The sequence below is a fragment of the Panthera onca genome, chromosome B4 (genome assembly GCF_046562875.1).
Source record: "Panthera onca isolate mPanOnc1 chromosome B4, mPanOnc1 haplotype 2, whole genome shotgun sequence".
NCBI lineage: Eukaryota > Metazoa > Chordata > Mammalia > Carnivora > Felidae > Panthera > Panthera onca.
The window spans coordinates 33736929-33757887 of NC_138345.1; the positions used below are offsets into that span (position 1 = coordinate 33736929).

The 20959-nt window shown below is 41.0% G+C and overlaps 1 protein-coding gene across 3 annotated transcripts in view; it reads right to left on the minus strand.

Annotated features, from left to right (window-relative positions):
• USP18 (ubiquitin specific peptidase 18) overlaps positions 1-20959 on the minus strand; it is a 65042-nt gene that overhangs the window by 17672 nt on the left and 26411 nt on the right. For all 3 annotated transcript variants that reach the window (XM_078450260.2, XM_078450261.2, XM_078450259.2), the window contains exon 4: positions 18445-18590. In XM_078450260.2, the coding sequence (XP_078306386.1) occupies positions 18445-18590 (146 nt within the window). The remainder of the gene's footprint in view (positions 1-18444; positions 18591-20959) is intronic.

The following is a 20959-nucleotide window of genomic DNA, read 5'->3' on the forward strand; positions in this document are numbered from 1 at the left end:
CAACAAAAGGAAATCAAAGGCATCAAAATTGGCAAAGATGAAGTCAAGCTTTCGCTTTTTGCAGATGACATGATACTATACATGGAAAATCCGATAGACTCCACCAAAAGTCTGCTAGAACTGATACATGAATTCAGAAAAGTTGCAGGATACAAAATCAATGTACAGAAATCAGTTGCATTCTTATACACTAATAATGAAGCAACAGAAAGACAAATAAAGAAACTGATCCCATTCACAATTGCACCAAGAAGCATAAAATCCCTAGGAATAAATCTAACCAAAGATGTAACAGATCTGTATGCTGAAAACTATAGAAAGCTTATGAAGGTAATTGAAGAAGATATAAAGAAATGGAAAGACATTCCCTGCTCATGGATTGGAAGAATAAATATTGTCAAAATGTCAATACTACCCAAAGCTATCTACACATTCAATGCAATCCCAATCAAAATTGCACCAGCATTCTTCTTGAAACTAGAACAAGCAATCCTAAAATTCATATGGAACCACAAAAGACCCCGAATAGCCAAAGTAATTTTGAAGAAGAAGACCAAAGCGGGAGGCATCACAATCCCAGACTTTAGCCTCTACTACAAAGCTGTAATCATCAAGACAGCATGGTATTGGCACAAAATCAGACACATAGACCAATGGAATAGAATAGAAACCCCAGAACTAGACCCACAAACGTATGGTCAACTAATCTTTGACAAAGCAGGAAAGAATATCCAATGGAAAAATGACAGTCTCTTAACAAATGCTGGGAGAACTGGACAGCAACATGCAGAAGGTTGAAACTAGACCACATTCTCACACCATTCACAAAAATAAACTCAAAATGGATAAAGGACCTGAATGTGAGACAGGAAACCATCAAAACCCTAGAGGAGAAAGCAGGAAAAGACCTCTCTGACCTCAGCCGTAGCAATCTCTTACTCGACACATCCCCAAAGGCAAGGGAATTAAAAGCAAAAATGAATTACTGGGACCTTATGAAGATAAAAAGCTCCTGCACAGCAAAGGAAACAACCAACAAAACAAAAAGGCAACCAACGGAATGGGAAAAGATATTTGCAAATGACATATGGGACAAAGGGCTAGTATCCAAAATCTATAAAGAGCTCACCAAACTCCACACCCAAAAAACAAATAATCCAGTGAAGAAATGGGCAGAAAACATAAATAGACCCTTCTCTAAAGAAGACATCCAGATGGCCAACAGGCACATGAAAAGATGCTCAACGTCGCTCCTTATCAGGGAAATACAAATCAAAACCACACTCAGATATCACCTCACACCAGTCAGAGTGGCCAAAATGAACAAATCAGGAGACTATAGATGCTGGAGAGGATGTGGAGAAATGGGAACCCTCTTGCACTGTTGGTGGAAATCGAAATTGGTGCAGCCACTCTTGAAAACAGTGTGGAGGTTCCTCAGAAAATTAAAAATAGACCTACCCTATGACCCAGCAATAGCACTGCTAGGAATTTACTCAAGGGATACAGGAGTACTGATGCCTAGGGGCACTTGTACCCCAATGTTTATAGCAGCACTCTCAACAATAGCCAAATTATGGAAAGAGCCTAAATGTCCATCAACTAATGAATGGATAAAGAAATTGTGGTTTATATACACAATGGAGTACTACGTGGCATTGAGAAAGAATGAAATATGGTCCTTTGTAGCAAGATGGATGGAACTGGAGAGTGTGATGCTAAGTGAAATAAGCCATACAGAGAAAGACAGATACCATATGTTTTCACTCTTATGTGGATCCTGAGAAACTTAACAGAAACCCATGGGGAAGGGGTAGGAAAAAAAAAAAAGGAGGTTAGAGTGGGAGAGAGCCAAAGCATAAGAGACTCTTAAAAACTGAGAACAAACTGAGGGTTGATGGGGGGTGGGAGGGAGGGGAGGGTGGGTGATGGGTATTGAGGAGGTCACCGTTTGTGATGAGCACTGGGTGTTGTATGGAAACCAATTTGACAATAAATTTCATATATTGAAAAAAAAATAAAAAATAAAAAATAAATGGGTGAGAAACCTGAATAGACATCTCACCAAAGAAGATACACAGATGGCAAATAAGCATATGAAGCAGTGCTCAGCATATGTCAATAGAAATTGCAAATTAAAATAATGAGATACCTCTACATACCTATCAGTATGGCCAAAAATTTTAAATGCTAACATCAAATGCTGGTGAGAACACAGAGAACAGCAACTCTCATTCACAGCTAGTGAGAAAGCAAAATGGTACAACCACTTTGGAAGACAGTATGGTGGTTTCTTACAAAACTAAACTTACTCTTTACATAGGACTCAGCAATCACGGTGCTTGGTATTTACTCAAAGGAGTTGAAAACATATGTATACTAAAACCTGATATGTTCATAGCAGCTTTATTCATAATTGTCAAAATTGGAAGCAACAAAGATGTCTTTCAGTAGGTAAATAGATAAATAAACTATGGTACACCCAGACAATAGAATATTCAGTGTCAAAAAGAAATGAGCTAGGGAGGATTCTAGGAATATGGAGGAGTAGGAAGCACCAGGAATCTGTCTCCCCATGTAGACAATAATTGCGCTGGCAGAATCTGTCTGATATTAATATTTTTGAACTCTAGAGTTCATTGAAGGTTCACAACTTCTAGGGGAAGACTAGGGATAAACAATGGTTAATTTCAGTCAATTTCATCTCTTTGCACAGTAGCAACAACCCATCCCCCACCCCTAGCCATGTGGCCAGCAGCTTGTGCATGGTGTGTCAAAACTGGGATGGGCGTAAAGGACTCTGTCTTCCAAATATTGAGATCTGTGCTCTGATTATTGATGTTTCTGATCACAGATGTGCAAACAAAGAGGCAGGCAGCCATGGTAATTTTATGTCTCTCCAGTGTTTCAAGCCCCTCTCCTTCAGGCTCAAATGACTTCCAAGAGGAATTTAAAGAACTAGATCCCTGATTTCCTCTCCCTTCATTTTTTGCTTTTCCCCTTTTAGGAGTCAAATGCTAAAGACTAGGACACCCCAAAACAATGGTATAAACAGAGAAAATTAAAAAGTGACCATAAACACAAAGGGAAAGGTGCAAAATTACCAGAGGAGATATTAAGTTTATACTTTACTCTGATCCTTGGCACAGAGATAACTACCATAATAAAAAAACCAAAAGCAATAAACAAAAATAATAATAAATAAAAATAACAAATAAAATAATAATAATAAACAGAAAATCCTGGAGAAGAATCTGATTTCCAGAGTTGCCACATTACTAAATTCAAATGCCAGCGTTCAACAAGGCATACACAAGGCATACAAAGAAATAGGAAGTATGGCCCAATCATTGAAAAACCAAAAAGAACTCAAGTCAACAACCTAACTTATAATTTAAGGAAACAAAAGAACAAACTAACCAAAAGCTAACAGAAAAAAGTGAAATAACAAACATTAGAGCAGAGATAAAGTAAATAGAGAATAATAATGGAGAAAATCAATGAAACTAAAAGTTGGTTTTTTTAAAAGATTAACAAAATTGACAAGTCTTTAATTGGCTAAATGGACTAAGAAAAAAGGGCCTCAAATTACTAAAATCAAACATTAAAGTAGAATTTAATATCAATTCTACAAAAACTTTTAAAGTATTTTAAGAGATCACTATGAACAAAAAATGGAATAACCTAGATGAAATGGACAAATTCGGAGAAAAACAAACCTACCAAAACTAAATCATGACAATATAGAAAATCTGAATATGCCCATAATGAGTTAGATTGAGTCAGTAATCTTAATATCTGGACAAAGAAAAATCATAGTGCTTATGGCTTCAGTAATTAATTCTACCAAACATTTAAAAGGATCTAATACCAATCTTTCCCAAACATTTCCTAAAAACTGAATTTGAGAAAACACTTCTCAACTTGTTTTAGAAGACCAGCATAACCCTGATACTAACGCCAGACAAAGTCACTACAAGAAAAGACCAAAATCCCTTATTAACATTTATGCAAAAATCACCAACAAAATATTAGGAAACAATTCAGCAGCATATTGAAAAGACTATACATTACTACCAAATGAAATTTATTCCTAGAATGCAAGAATGGGTCAACATATGAAAATCAATCAATGTAATATGCCACATCAACAAATCCAAAAACGTGATCATCTGAATTGATGCAGAGTAAGTATTTCACAAAATTCAACATCCTTTTGTGATAAAAATAAATATGAATTGAAGAAAATATAACATATAAAAGCCACATATGACAAACCCTCACCAAACACCACTCAATTGTGAAAGACAGAAAATTTTTCCTCTAAGATCAGGAACAAGGCAAGGATGCCCACATTAACCACTTCTCTTCAACACATCACTGAAAGTTCTGACCAGAGCAATTAAGAACAAGAAACAACGCTACGGTAAATCAAGGATTTAGGTGATAATGATGTATCAATGCAGATTCATCTATTTTAATGAATCTACCATTCCGGTGCAGAAGATTGATAATGGAGGAAAATGGGTGTGCAGTGGCAGGGAATCTATGGGAAATGTCTGGGCTTTCTGCTCAATTTTTCTGTGAAGCTACAGCTGCTCTTAAAAAACAAACAAACAATCTACTAAAAAAAAATGAACAGAAATTCAGAATCTGTGGGATACCATCAACTACACCAACATACATATAATGTAAGTCCCAGAAGGAGCAGCAAGAGAAAAGGCCAGAAGGAATATTTTTAAAGAAATAATGAACCCAAACCTTATAAACATGAAAAATCAGTTCTGGAGGCTGTGGAGTCAAAGTTCAAGATATCAGCAGATTCTAGGCCACTTTCTTGGGTATCTTCACATGGTGTAAGAATCAAAGGAGATTTTTCAGGCCACTTTCATAAGGACATTAATTCCATTAATGAGAGCTCTGCTTTCATGAACTAATCACCTCTGAAAGGCCCCTTCTCCTAATACTATCACTCTGGGGGTTACATTTCAAAATATGGATTTTGATGGGACACAAACATACACAACAGGTCCTCAATAAGATCACACCTTCCTTCTCATCAGAAAATGAGAACAGAAGATGGTGGGATAACATATTCAAAATGCTGGGTAGAAAAGCTGTCAACTAAAAGTTCTATATCCAGCAAAACTTCTCTTCAAAAATGAAGCAGAAATTTAGACACTGAAATAAACAAAAACTGAGACCATTCATCACTAAAGACTTGTCCTACAAGAAATACTAAAGGAAGTTCTCCTGGATAAAATGAAACTGTACAGTAACAACATGGTAACACAAATCCAAATGAGGAAATAAGAAGCACCAGGATTCAGGAGGAGTTAAGATTGTGGAGGAGTGGGAGACTCTAGGCTTGTCTCATTCTTTGAACACAGCTAGATAAATATCAAATCATTTTGAACACCCAAGAAGTTGATCTGAGGACTGAGAGAACAAAAAAGCACAACTAGACTTAGAAGGTAGGAGCTGTGGAGAGTTGATTTAGTGGGGAGAAGAGCTGTGGGTGTTGTGATGGTGAGGGAGCCCTGATCATGGAGAAAGGAAGAGAGAGAGAGAGAGAGAGAGAGAGAGAGAGAGAGAGAAAGCAAGCAAGCGAGCATGTAGGGAATTGCACAAGAAAAAACTCTTCCCCAAAAATATTGACAGAGAAGAGGAGAGAGACTGAATATGACAAGTTTTTATAAACAATGGAGCACAGGGTCTGAAGTTTCAGAGTCACACATGCTGGGCTTAATAGTGCTCTGGTGGGGAGGGAGGACAGAGACCTAGGAGTAGGCAGCATAGGCTGAAGATGCCCTGCTTGGAACGCATTTAGGAGAAGGGACACAGCTTCTCCAGGAGCAAGAGACATAGTGGGTGCTACTGAGCTGCCCCATTCACTAACATAAGAAAAGGAACACGGGCTGAGGACAGCATGCCTTGGCGCTGGCTTTCTGCTGTGCTTTACCACCAGCTCTGAATTGCTGCATGGTCATGAAACTGATTTCTGGGGCAAGCTGGCACCAGGCCATAGTGCAGGAAGACACGACCATAGAGGATCAGCACATGTCCATGCCACTCAGATCTCTAAAATTTGGAGTTCTGTGCACCTGAGGTAAAACACACAAGTGCTACGCCACCTGGAAAGCAGACAGCTCAGACACAGGCAGGGAGAAAGCAGGGATCTTGTGGAAGAAGGGGACACATGACAGGTGGTTGTTTGCTCTTCTTTGAGGGTTTCCTGAAGAATGGCAGGCGTGAGGTCCCCACTCTGGGGATGAAGGAATGGAGTGACACAATTTGCACCCTGCCATAAGCACTGACAGACTTCAGTGAGCAAAAGAGCACCACCAAGTGGAGGCCAGAGCCACTTATACAAAGCCCCACCACCCTGCACCCTGCAGGTGCATCTCCACTAGGGCAAGTCCACCTGAGAATCACCACAGCAGACCCCACCCCCAGAAGGCCAGCACAAACTCCTCACCTGCACCAAGTGTACTGATTATAGAGTGCTGCAAAGCTATAGCTCTAGGGGAAATACGATCTAGCTTCCTTTGGTTTTCTTCCCCTGCTTGGGATACAGAGAAAGCAATTTTTATTTATTTATTATTAAAAAAATTTAATGTTTATTTATTTTTGAGAGATAGACAGAATACAAACAGGGGAGGGACAGAGAGAGAGGGAGACATAGAATCTGAAGCAGGCTCCAGGCTCTGAGCTGTTAGCACAGAACCTGGTGGAGGGCTTGAACTCACAAACCACAAGACCATGACCTGAGTTGAAGTCATATGCTTAATTGACTGAGCCATCCAGGTGCCCCAGAGAAAGCAATTTTTTATTTTTTTTCATTTTTATTTTTATGTTTTTAATTTTTTTTTAATCTAGCTTCTTCTAACAAGCAGACCTAAACACATCTAGGATCTAGCTTCCTTTTTTTCTCGACCTTAGAAAGACAGTATGAAAAGACACAGGAATTCACCCCAGAAAAAGAACAAGAGGTCACAGCCAGGGATTTAATCAAAAGATAGATAGATAGATAGATAGATAGATAGATAATATGCCTGAACTAGAATTTAAAACAATTATAAGGATACTAGATGGGCTTGATAAAAACATAGAAAACAGTAGAGAATCCCTTACTGTTGACATAAAAGAACTAAACTCTAGGCCAAATTAAAAATGCTATAACCAAGATGCAAATCCAAATGGATTCCATGACAATGAGGATAGATGAAGCAGAAGAACAAATCAGTGATAGAGAAGATAAAATTATGGTAAATAATGAAGCTGAAAAAAGGGAAAGAAAGGTATTGGATCACAAGTGTAGACTTAGGGAATTCAGCAACTCCTTAAAGGATAATTATATTCCTATAATAGGAGTCCCAAAAGATGAAGAGAGAGAAAAAAGGGCAGAAAGTTTATTCGAACAAATTATAGCTGAAAACTTCCTAACCTGGGAAAGAAAACAGACATTGAAATCCAAGAAGCACAGAGAACTGCCATTAAATTTAACAAAAGCCGGCCATCATCAAGACATATACTCAAATTCACAAAACACACAGACAAGGAAAGAATCCTGAAAGCAGCAAGGGAAAAACGTCCTTAACCTATAAGGGAAGACAAATCAGATTCCCAGCAGATCTGTCCATAGAAACTTGGCAGGCCGGAAGAGAGTGAATGGCATGATATATTCAATATGCTGAATGGGGAAAATATGCAGCTAAGAATATTTTATCCAACAAGGCTCTTACTCAGAATAGAAGGAGAGGTAAAGTGTTTCCCAGATAAACAAAACTAAGCGAGCTTGTGACCACTAAACCAGCCCTTCAAGAATTATTAAAGGGGACTCTTTGAATGGGGGGGGGGGGGGGGAGGGAAGGACCAAAAGCAACAAAAACTAGAAAGGAACAGAGGACAACCAGAAACATCAACCTTACAGATAACACAAAAGCACTAAATTCATATCTATCAATAATCACTCCGAATGTAAATGGACTAAATACTCCGCTAAAAAGACACAGTGTATCAGAATGGATAAAAAAAAAAAAAACAAGACCACATATGCTCCCTACAGGAGACTCATTTTATTTATTTTTTTTTAACGTTTTATTTATTTTTGAGACAGGGAAAGACAGAGCATGAACAGGGGAGGGTCAGAGAGAGGGAAACACAGATTCTGAAACAGGCTTAGGCTCTGAGCTGTCAGCACAGAGCCTGACGCGGGGGCTCGAACTCACAGACTGCGAGATCATGACCTGATCCGAAGTCGGCCGCTTAACTGACTGAGCCACCCAGGCGCTCCTAAGAGACTCATTTTAGACCTAAAGACACCTGCAGATTGAAAGTGAGGGGATGGAGAACCATCTATCATGCTAATGGATGCCAAAAGGAAGCTGGAGTAGCCATTCTTATATCAGACAAACTAGATTTTAAACCAAAGACTGTAACAAGAAATGAATAAAGGCATTACATCATAATTAAGGAGTCTATCCGTCAAAAAGATCCAACAATTATAAATATTTATGCCCCCAACTTGAAGCACCCAAATATTTAAAACAATTAATAACAAATATAAAGAAACTCACTGATAGTAATACAATAACAGTAAGGGACTTTAACACTCCACTTACAACAATGGACAGATCATAAAAGCATAAAATCAACAAGGAAACAATGGATTTGAATGACACACTGGATGGACTTAATAGATACATTCAGAACATTTCATCCTAAAGCAGCAGAACACACATTCTTCTTGAGTGCACATGGAACATTTTCCAGTACAGATCACATCCTGGGTTACAAATCAGCCCTCAACAGGTACAAAAAAACTGAGATCATACCATGCATATTATCAAACCACAATGCTATGAAACTTGAGGCCAAACACAAGAAAAAGATTTGGAAAGACCACAAATAGATGGAGGTTAAAGAACATCCTACTGAATAATGAATGAGTCAACTACAAAATTAAAGAAGAAATTAAAAAATGCGTGGAAGCAAATGAAAAAGAAAAGATGGAGGCATCACAATTCCAGACTTCAAACTACAAGCTGTAGTCATCAAGACAGTACGGTACTGGCGCAAAAACAGATACATAGATCAATGGACAGAATAGAAAACCCAAAAATGGACCCACAACTATATGGTCAACTAATCTTCAACAAAGTAGGAAAGAATATCCAATGGAAAAAAGATAGTCTCTTCAGCAAATGGTGTTGGGAAAACTGGATGGCAACATGCAAAAGAATGAAACTAGAACACTTTCTTACACCATTGTGGGGGATAAACTTAGGAATCCCCCAGGCTTACACCAATGGGTTAACAGGCATAAAGAAATAACAAAGTCATAAAATTCTCACACCCCAGTTTGGGTAACCAGATTGGCACGCCAAGAATAGGGAAGCACAAAGGTGCCAAGAATAGGGAGGTGCAAATGCACCCCAAAATAGGGAGGGGGTGCTGAGCCCCCAAAAATAGAGAGGGAGAGGCAAAGGCCTGAAATAGAAACAGTGCAAAGGTGCCCAATACATAGGAATAACAAGATTAGATATTCAGGGTGAAAGCACCCCAAATTTAGTACTACAGCATACAGCTGCTTTCATAGGAGAATAGGGCCAGGTTAGGCAAACTGGTGAACTGGACTTTGGACCACTGTGCTGCAGGCACAGCAGCCCAGAGCAGAGATGGTTAACAAAAGAAAAGGTGCCTTATTAACCCTGAGGTTATTCCCCCTATCTGTCTCATCCCCTAGGCTGACAAAGATAAACAGGGAAGGTACCTCCTGTCTGCTGTTGACAACCATCTACCCATCTGCCCAGCGCCTGGATTTTGTTTTATATTGACCAAAACCCCAAACACTGTATATCTTCAAAATTCCCTTTTCCACCTCACATCCACAAATTAATGTTCCCAGTTTCTTTGTCTCTTTGTACATACCCATCACGTTTGCAAGCCTTCTGATCTGAATAAATACAGGGCAAGGACCCTCATTTGGGGCTCTTGTCTTTTTCCTGGACATTAGCCATTTCTCATTTTAATCCTGCATCCGCTCATTTGCTAGACAAAGAGAACTTTAGACTTAGAGTCTACGACACACCATACACAAAAATAAATTTAAAATGAATGAAAAACCTAATTGTGAGACAGGAAACCATCAGAATACTAGAGGAGAACACAGTCAGCAACCCATTTGGCCTTGTCATAACTTCTTACTAGCAAAATGAACTGTTAGGACTTCATCAAGATAAAAAGTTTCTGCACAGTGAAGGAAACAATCAATAAAACTAAAATGCAGCCTATGGAACAGAAGATATTTGCAAATGACATATCTGATAAAGGATTAGTATCCAGAATTTATCAAACTCAACACCCCAATAATAAATAATCCAGTGAAGAAAGAATAGACACTTTCCCAAAGAAGACATCCAGATGGCTAACAGACACATGAAAATATATTCAGCATCACTCATCATCAGGGAAATACAAATCAAAACCATGATGAGGGGAACCTGGATGGCGCAGTCACTTGAGCATCCAACTCTTGATTTCGATTCAGGTCATTTTCCCAGGGTTATGGTATCAAGCCCTGGGTTGGGCTCTGCATTGAGCGTGGAGTCTGCTTACGATTCTCTCCCTCTGCCCCTCTCCCCAGCTTGCTCACTCTCTCCCTCTCTCAAAAGAAAAAAAAAAACAAAAACATGATGAGATACCACATCACACCTGTCAGAATGGCTAAAATTAACAACACAGGAAACAATAGGGGTTGGTGAGGATGCAGAAAAAGAAAAAGGGGAACCCTTCTGCACTGTTGGTGGAAATGCAAACTGGTGCAGCCACTCTGGAAACAGTATGGAGGTCCCTCAAAAAATTTAAAATAGGGGCATGTGGGTGGCTCAGTCAGTTGATCATCCAACTTCAGCTCAGGTCATGATCTCATGGTTCGTGAGTTCTAGCCCTGCATTGGACTTGCTCCTGTCAGCACAGAGCCCGCTTTGGATCCTCTCTGTGCCCCCCTCTCTCTGCCCTTCCCCACACATGCTTTTTCTATCAAAATAAATAAATATTTAAAAAAATTAAAAATAGAACTACCCTATGATCCAGCAATGGCACTACTAGGTTATTTACCCAAAGGATACAAAAAATACAGATTCAAAGGGGTACATGCACCCTGATGTTTATAACAGTCTTATCAACAATGGCCAAACCATGGAAAGAACCCAAGTGGCCATTGACTAATGAATGGATAAAGATGTGGTATATACATACAATGGAATATTACTCAGCCATCAAAAAGAATGAAATCTTGCTATTTGCAATGAGGTGGATGGAGCCAGAGAGTATTATGCTAAGTGAAATAAGTCAGTCAGAGAAAAAACAAATACCATTGATTTCACTCATATGTGGAATTTAAGAAACAAAACAGATGAATATATGGGAGTATGGGGAAAGACAGAGGAAAACAAACCATAAGAGACTCAAAGACAGAGAACAAACTGAGGGCTGATGGAGGGAGGTGTGTGGGGGATGGGCTGGATGGGTTATGGGCATTAAGGAGGGCACTTGTTATGATGAGCACTGGGTGTTGTATGTAAGTGATGAATCACTAATTATACTCTTGAAAACATTACACTATATGTTAACTAACTGAAATTTAAATAAACTTTTTAAAAAAGCATTGGGATTCAGAGTGACATCACCAAGATGGCAAAGTAGAAGACCCCAGTCTCCAAGCCCCCACAAAAGATCAACGATTCCATAGCTATCCATAAATAAAAACAGGAGAGTCCACTTAAAAAACTTCAGGAACAGGGGTTCCTGGGTGGCTTAGGTGGTTGAGTGTCCAACTCTTGATTACAGCTCAGGTCATGATCACAGGGTTGTGGGATCGAGCCCCACATCAGGCTCTGTATTGAGCATAGGGCCTGCTTAAAAATCTCTCTCTCTCTCCCTCTGACCCTCTCCCGATCTCATGCATGCCTTTTCTCACTCTCTTTCTCTCTAAAATAAAATTTAAAAAAAGAAACTTCAGCAACAGGAAAAAAAAAAAACCTTGAGCAACACAATGGTAAAAACCTGAGGATAACCACACAAAAAGGATAGGAAAAAGAGCTTCATTTTGCCTATATCATCCCACCCTCCAGGCCAGCACTTCCCAGTGCCAAGAGGGAACTCCCCAGCTCGAAAGAACTCCTTTTAGCCCTGAATGATACATTGGAACAGAGGGACTTGACAGATATATTTAGAACTCTGCATCTCAAAGCAACAGAATATACTTTCTTCTCGAGTGCACATGGAACATTCTCCAAGATAGATCACATACTGGGTCACAAAACAGCCCTTCATTAGTATACAAGAATTGAGATGATACCATGCACACTTTCAGACCACAATGCTATGAAGCTTGACATCAACCACAGGAAAAAGTCTGGAAAACTTCCAAAAGCATGGAGGTTAAAGAACACCCTACTAAAGAATGAATGGGTCAACCAGGCAATTAGAGAGAAATTTAAAAATATATGGAAACAAACGAAACTGAAAATACAACAATCCAAATGCTTTGGGATGCAGCGAAGGCAGTCCTGAGAGGAAAATACATTGCAATCCAGGCCTATCTCAAGAAACAAGAAAAATCCCAAATACAAAATCTAACAGCACACCTAAAGGAAATAGAAGCAGAACAGCAAAGACACCCCAAAACCCAGCAGAAGAAGAGAAATAAGAAAGATCAGAGCAGAAATAAACAAGATAGAATCTAAAAAAACTGTAGAGGAGATCAATGAAACCAAGAGTTGGTTTTTGAAAAAATAAACAAAATTGATAAACCTCTAGCCAGCCTTCTCAAAAAGAAAAGAGAGAGGACCCAAATAGATAAAACCATGAATGAAAATAGAATTATTACAACCAATTCCTCAGAAATACAAGCAATTATCAGGGAATACTGTGAAAAATTATATGCCAACAAACTGGACAAACCTGGAAGAAATGGACAAATTCCTAAACACCCACACACTTCCAAAACTCAAACGCAAAGAAATACAAAATTTGAACAGACCTATAACCAGCGAAGAAATTGAATCAGTTATCAAAAATCTCCCAACAAATAAGAGTCCAGGACCAGATGGCTTCCCTGGGGAATTCTACCAGACGTTTAAAGCAGAGATAATACCTATCCTTCTCAAGCTGTTCCAAGAAATAGAAAGGGAAGGAAAACTTCCAGACTCATTCTATGAAGCCAGCATTACTTTGATTCCCAAACCAGACAGAGACCCAGTAAAAAAAGAGAACTACAGGCCAATATCCCTGACGAATATGGATGTAAAAATTCTCAATAAGACACTAGCAAATCGAATTCAACAGCATATAAAAAGAATTATTCACCATGATCAAGTGGGATTCATTCCTGGGATGCAGGTCTGGTTCAACATTCGCAAATCAATCAATGTGATACATCACATTAATAAAAGAAAAGACCCATATGATCCTGCCAATTGATGCAGAAAAAGCATTTGACAAAATTCAGCATCATTTCTTAATAAAAACCCTCGAGAAAGGCGGGATAGAAGGAGCATACTTAAACATCATAAAAGCCATTTATGAAAAGCCCACAGCTAAAATCATCCTCAATGGGGAAAAACTGACAGCTTTACCCCTGAGATCAGGAACACGACAGAGATGTCCACTCTCACCGCTGTTGTTTAACATAGTGTTGGAAGATCTAGCATCAGCAATCAGACAACAAAAGGAAATCAAAGGCATCAAAATTGGCAAAGATGAAGTCAAGCTTTCGCTTTTTGCAGATGACATGATATTATACATGGAAAATCCGATAGACTCCACCAAAAGTCTGCTAGAACTGATACATGAATTCAGCAAAGTCGCATGATACAAAATCAATGTACAGAAATCAGTTGCATTCTTATACACTAATAATGAAGCAACAGAAAGACAAATAAAGAAACTGATCCCATTCACAATTGCACCAAGAAGCATAAAATACCTAGGAATCAACCTAACCAAAGATGTAAAAGATCTGTATGCTGAAAACTACAGAAAGCTTATGAAGGTAATTGAAGAGAGACAAAGAAATGGAAAAGCATTCCGCGCTCATGGATTGGAAGAATAAATATTGTTAAAATGTCAATACTACCCAAAGCTATCTACACATTCAATGCAATCCCAATCAAAATTGCACCAGCATTCTTCTCGAAGCTAGAATAAGCCATCCTAAAATTTGTATGGAACCACAAAAGACCCCGAATAGCCAAAGTAATTTTGAAGAAGACCAAAGCAGGAGGCATCACAATCCCAGACTTTAGCCTCTACTACAAAGCTGTAATCATCAAGACAGCATGGTATTGGCACAAAATCAGACACATAGACCAATGGAATAGAATAGAAACCCCAGAATTAGACCCACAAAAGTATGGCCAACTAATCTTTGACAAAGCAGGAAAGAATATCCAATGGAAAAAAGACAGTCTCTTTAACAAATGGTGCTGGGAGAACTGGACAGCAACATGCAGAAGGATGAAACTAGACCACTTTCTTACACCATTCACAAAAATAAACTCAAAATGGATAAAGGACCTGAATGTGAGACAGGAAACCATCAAAACCCTAGAGGAGAAAGCAGGAAAAAACCTCTGACCTCTGCTGCAGCAATTTCTTACTTGACACATCCCCAAAGGCAAGGGAATTAAAAGCAAAAATGAACTATTGGCACCTCGTGAAGATAAAAAGCTCCTGCACAGCAAAGGAAACAACCAACAAAACGAAAAGGCAACCAACGGAATGGGAAAAGATATTTGCAAATGACATATGGGACAAAGGCCTAGTATCCAAAATCTATAAAGAACTCACCAAACTCCACACCCAAAAAACAAATAATCCAGTGAAGAAATGGCCAGAAGACATGAATAGACACTTCTCTAAAGAAGACATCCGGATGACCAACAGGCACATGAAAAGATGCTCAACATCGCTCCTCATCAGGGAAATACAAATCAAAACCACAATGAGACACCAGCTCATGCCAGTCAGAGTGGCCAAAATGAACAGATCAGGAGACTATAGATGCTGGCAAGGATGTGGAGAAATGGGAACCCTTTTGCACTGTTGGTGGGAATGCAAACTGGTGCAGCCACTCTGGAAAACAATGTGGAGGTTCCTCAGAAAATTAAAAATAGACCTACCCTATGACCCAGCAATAACACTGCTAGCAATTTACCCAAGGGATACAGGAGTGCTGATGCATAGGGGCACTTGTACCCCAGTGTTTATAGCAGCACTTTCAACAATAGCCAAATTATGGAAAGAGCCTAAATGTCCATCAACTGATGAATGGATAAAGATGTGGTTTATATACACAATGGAATACTACATGGCAATGAGAAAGAATGAAATATGGCCTTCTGTAGCAACGTGGATGGAACTGAAGAGTGTTATGCTAAGTGAAATAAGTCATACAGAGAAAGACAGATACGATATGTTTTCACTCTTATGTGGATCCTGAGAAACTTAACAGAAGACCATAGGGGAGGGGAAGGAAAAAGAGAAAAAGGTTAGAGAGGGAGGGAGCCAAAATATAAGAGACTCTTAAAAACGGAGAACAAACTGAGGGTTGATGGGGGGGGTGGGAGGGAGGGGTGGGTGGGTGATGGGTATTGAGGAGGGTACCTGTTGGGATGAGCACTGGGTGTTGTATGGAAACCAATTTGACAATAAATTTCATATTTAAAAAAAAAAAGCTCCTTTCACCCGGAAAAGGAGAACAGGATGAATGACCAACTTCCCCACCCTTTCAGCACACTGGATGAAGGATCTAGTTTCGTTTCACCCCACCTGGAAATCAGTAAAGCTGAGATGTCTGTAAATGTCTAGGAACAAGGAATAAGGGAAGCAACTGCTAGTATCATCCATGTAACAGAAGCCACCACAGTTCCCTGTGACCCACCCAACTAAGGACCCCATTAGCTTCTACCACTGAAAAAAAACTAATGGACAGTACAACTACCCTGGATACCCTGCAGATTTCACCACTGAGATGGTCACCCCACAGATTTTTGTTTACAGGCACCATTACCAGAGTCCCTCCCCACTACATTCCCCTCCACCCACCAGTGCTCAGAAAATCACAACAGCAGACATTCCTGGCCTCTGTGGCTGCACACATAAAAAGTGTCAGCCTACATCCTCATAGCTGACCCCCACCCCCATTTACACACTTGTAGCTAAACCCTGTGGCTGTGCACCTACACCTGCCAGCCTGAATCCTGTCGCCATTCTCTACTGCCTTTTGTACATCCAGAGTGAGCCCCTATAGCCACATAACTGCTTCTCAACAGCTAAGACCCACCCCCCCCCCAAGCTGCCTATGAGCCTGGGTCCAACCCTGACACTTGTCACTGGCCTGCGCCTCTGGGGTTGCCTACAAGTAACCTCTGCATCTGTGCAACCTATACACTGCCAGCCTGAATCCCATCACCAACCTCTGTTGCCCTACACATTCCAGGGGCAAGCTTTTTCAGCCAAAGGAGTGCACTATGCCCTCACAGCTGCTTGTGGGCCCACATCTGGCCCCAACTACTGTCTCTGTCCTATGCCCTGGGCTCATCTACAGCTAGCCTCCACAGCTGTGCATGTGTATACTCCTGGCTTGACCTTTGTCACCAGCCTTCAATGTAATGTGTGCACCCATAGTGATCTCTGCAACCACAGAACTGCAAACCAATAGCAAAAGCCCCCACAGCTGCTAATGCACCCTCAGTAAGACCCAGCACCTGCTGCTGGCCACAGCCTTCACCACTATGTGTGTGTCTACAACCAGACCCTGCCACCAAGCAGCCACCTGCAACCAGCCCCCACAGACAAGCATGCACACCACCAGTGGCAACCACCACTCCCTGCCCTGGTCCTAGCTGCTGCACCAAAAGGTCCACTGAGGACTCTAACAGCTCTTGTAGCTATTTCAGATACCCTACATCTCTCTCCAAGGATCACACAGTTATCTAGGTCATGGACCCCAGAAGCCTAAGCCACTAAGACATTATAACCCCTGGACCCAGAGCCACCATACACCACACCTGGTGCCCCCACACCACTAGACCTAGACCACAGCACACTCTAGCTGTAGGTGAAGGTCTTTCTCTAAAGAAGTCAATGCATAAAGTCTGTAATAAGTAACTACTTCTTCAAATGTGGAGACACCTACACAAGGCTACAGGGATCACAAAGAATCAGGGAAACACGATATCACCAAAAGAACAGAATATACTTTCAAAAACTGATCCCAAAGAAATGGAGATATACAAATTGCCTAGAAAATAATTATAAATAATTGTTCTAAAGATACTCAGAGCTGTCACAGAACATAATCAATTTCAATAAATCAGGAAAACAATGCAAGAAAAACAGAAGTTCAACAAAGAAAGAAAACATAAAAAAAAGAACCAAATAGAAATTTTGGAACTAAATAACACAGTGATTCAGCTGAAGAATTCAATAGTTTCGACAGCAGACTGGATGGAGTCTCAAAAGAGAAAGGAAAGTGACAGAAAACTTACTTAAGAAACAGTAGCTGAGACTTCCCAAATCTGGGGAGATTAGACATCTAAGTTAATAAAGCTCATAGGTCCCCAAGCATATTTAATTCAAACAGATATTCTCCAAGACATATCAGTGTTAAAACTTCAAAAAATCAAAGACAAAGAGAGATCTTAAAATCAATAATAGAAAGGAAGCTTATCACTTACAAGGGAACCCCCTATAAGGCTATCAGAGGATTTCTCTGCACAAACCTTACATGCCAGGAGACAGTGGAATGACATATTCAAAGTGATGAAAGAAAAAAACCGCCATCAAGAAAACTTTACTTCAGAAATGAAGGAGAGATAAAGGCTTTCCCAGACAAATGCTGAGGGAGTTCATCATAACTACACTTGCCTTACAAGAAATGCTAAAGGTAGTTCAGTTCTTCAACCTGAAAAGAAAGAACACTAACTGTAAAAAGGAAAGAGACTGAATCAGTCATTTTATTGATTTTTATTTTTATTTTAGAGAAAGCACGAGTGGGGGAGAGGGGCAGAGGAAGAGAGAGAGAGAAAAAATCTTAAGCAGGCTCCACACAAAGTGCAGAGCCTGACACAGGACTTGATCCCACAACCCCGGCATCATGACCTTAGCCAAAATAAAGAGTTGGACACTCAACTGACTGAGCCACCCAGCCACCCCTGAATCAACCATTTTAAAGCTTCCCACAAAGAAAATCCCAGGCCCAGAGGGCTTAATTCTGCCAAACATTTAAAGAATTAACACCTATCTCTTCACAAACTCTCCAAAAACAAAGAAGAGAAGGGGACAGTTCCTGACTCATTTTTGAGGCCCTCACCCTCCCTCTACCCCCTTACCATCCCCCCTCCCTCTCTCTCAGAGATGAGAGGGCTGTCTTACTTGGAACATTGTACTTCTGGAGACAGTAGGCAAGTTCCAAGGGTTGCACTGCTTTCTGCCGGCTGTCCCGCATCCTCTCTAGTAGCAAGAGCAACTGGAAGGGGACACTTCTCCTTTGCTCTTCTGTTCCCCTTGGTACTGTTATCCTGCCAAATAAGAACATCCATTATTATCCTGCCAAATAAGAACCTCCTTATCGCCACAGTTCTCAATGCTAGATGCATACTGGAATCACTTGGGGGAACTTTCAAAAATATCCATGTCCGGGCCACTTTACAGATACCTAAATCAGAATTTCTAATAGTCGGGCCCAGTTATCAGAACTTTAAGTTTCCCAGATGACTTAAATGTACAAACGACTTGAAAAATACCATGTTAGCATATTGGCTATAGAGAGTACCCTCTCAAGAGGGGATCAGACAACTGTTGTCTCACCCCTCTCCCAACTCTGCCCAACAGTCAAACTTAAATGAAGGGCAGATGCAGAAGGTCCTGGGTCCATAGCAAAATGGCCATACAGTAAAATGTCCAGGCTGAAGTACTCCAAAGTGAAAAGGCAAATACTTATCTAGGTCCTGGGAAGAAAGGCTCATGCCAATGGAAGGGAAAAAAAAGAAAGCACTGGGCAGAAAAAAATATATGATAGGCAGAAAGGAAGATGTAAGCAAAGTAGGAGGACCAGAGGCTCACCTCATCCCAGGAACACAACTGCATAACTATCAAATTGTCCTAAATACCCCAGAAATTGACCTAAAGACTGATAAAACAAACTCCACAATGAAAGGAAGAGAAGAGGCCACATAGAAAAATGTAAGAAGTATGGAGGTGAGGTTTTGGGGAGAAACAGATCACAGCTGCTGTGGAGGGGAGGGAACCATGACTGTGGAGAAGGGGGAGAGAGAGAGAGAAACGCACAGCAGAGTGCACAAGGAGAACGTTTCCCAAAAGCCATTGGTTTGGGAAAAAAAGAGGGGCAGACTTTTATGACTTCTTGCAACCAGCAAGGCTTAAACCTTGGAGTTTTAAAGGTCAGAGGTCTTGGCAGGGATAGAGTGTAGAGGGACCTATACTGCTCCTGGAAAGAAGGCAGGGAAACAACTGGGGGCAGATAGCATGGAAACGACCATCTAAAAAGCACCTAGGGAATCAAGATCATCCAGAGGTAGGAACATGGCAGCGTAGGAGGACGCTGGGCTCACAGCGTCCTGCAGATCACTTAGATTCCACCCACACCTGCCTAAATAACCCAGAAAACCACCAGAAGACTAGCAGAACAGATTCTCCAGAGCCAAATGTAGACGAGAGGCCCACGGAAGAGGGTAGAAAGGGTAGAGAGGCGGTGCGTGCTACATGGACTGGCAGGAGGGAGCCGGGGCAGAGGGGCAGCCCGCCGGCAAAGCAGAGTCCCCGAGTCTGGCTTGCAAAAGTGGAGGGGCCAGACAAAGTGTGTTCGGACAGCAAGCGGGACTTAACATCTGGAAGGTTATAAGTTAACAGCTCTGCTCAGAGAGCGGGAGGGCTGGAGGACAATGGGAGGGAGAGTTGTTGAGCCCCGCACAACAGAGCGCAGCTTGGCGGGGAACAAAGGCACTTGTCAGTGCCATCTCCCTCGCCCAACCCCAGCCAAAATCCCAAAGGGATCCAGTTCCTGTCAGGGAACTTGCTTGCACCGCGCAAACACCCAACACTGTGCTTCTGCAGATCCATCCCTCTGGTGGCAGGTCTGACTCCTCCCGGTGCCACAGAGCCCCTCCCGAAGCAGATCACCAAAGGAAAAGCAAACTGAGCCTGCCCCACCCACCCCTGTGCAACTTGCCAATCCACCCCAACTAATATGCCAGATCCCCAGCACCACAAGCCTGGCAATGTACAAGTAGCCCAGACAGGCCACGCCAACCCACAGTGAATCCCGCCCCTAGGAGAGGGGAAGAGAAGGTATACACCAGTCTGACTGTGGCCCCAGCGGTGGGCTGGGGGCAGACATCAGGTCTGACTGTGGCCCCACCCACCAATACAAGTTATTCAAGACACCACAGGGGAAGTGCCCTGCAGTTCCGCACCATTCCAGGGACTATCCAAAATGATGAAACGAAGAATTCCCCTCAAAAAAACCTCCAGGAAATAACGACAGCTAATGAACTGATCAAAAACGATTTAAACAATATAACAGAAAATGAATTTAGAGTAATAGTCATAAAATTAATCGCTGGGCTTGAAAACAGTATAGAGGACAGCAGAGAATCTATTGCTACAAAGATCAAGGGACTAAGGAACAGCCAGGAGGAGCTTTAAAATGCTATTAATGAGCTGCAAAATAAAATGGAGACGACCACACCTCGGATTGAAGAGGTAGAGGAGAGAATAGGTGAACTACAAGATAAAATTATGGAAAAAGAAGAAGCTGAGAAAAAGAGAGATAAAAAAATCTAGGAGTATGACAGGAAAATTAGAGAACTAAGTGATGCAGTAAAGAGAAATAATCTATGCATAATTGGTATTCCAGAGGAGGAAGAGA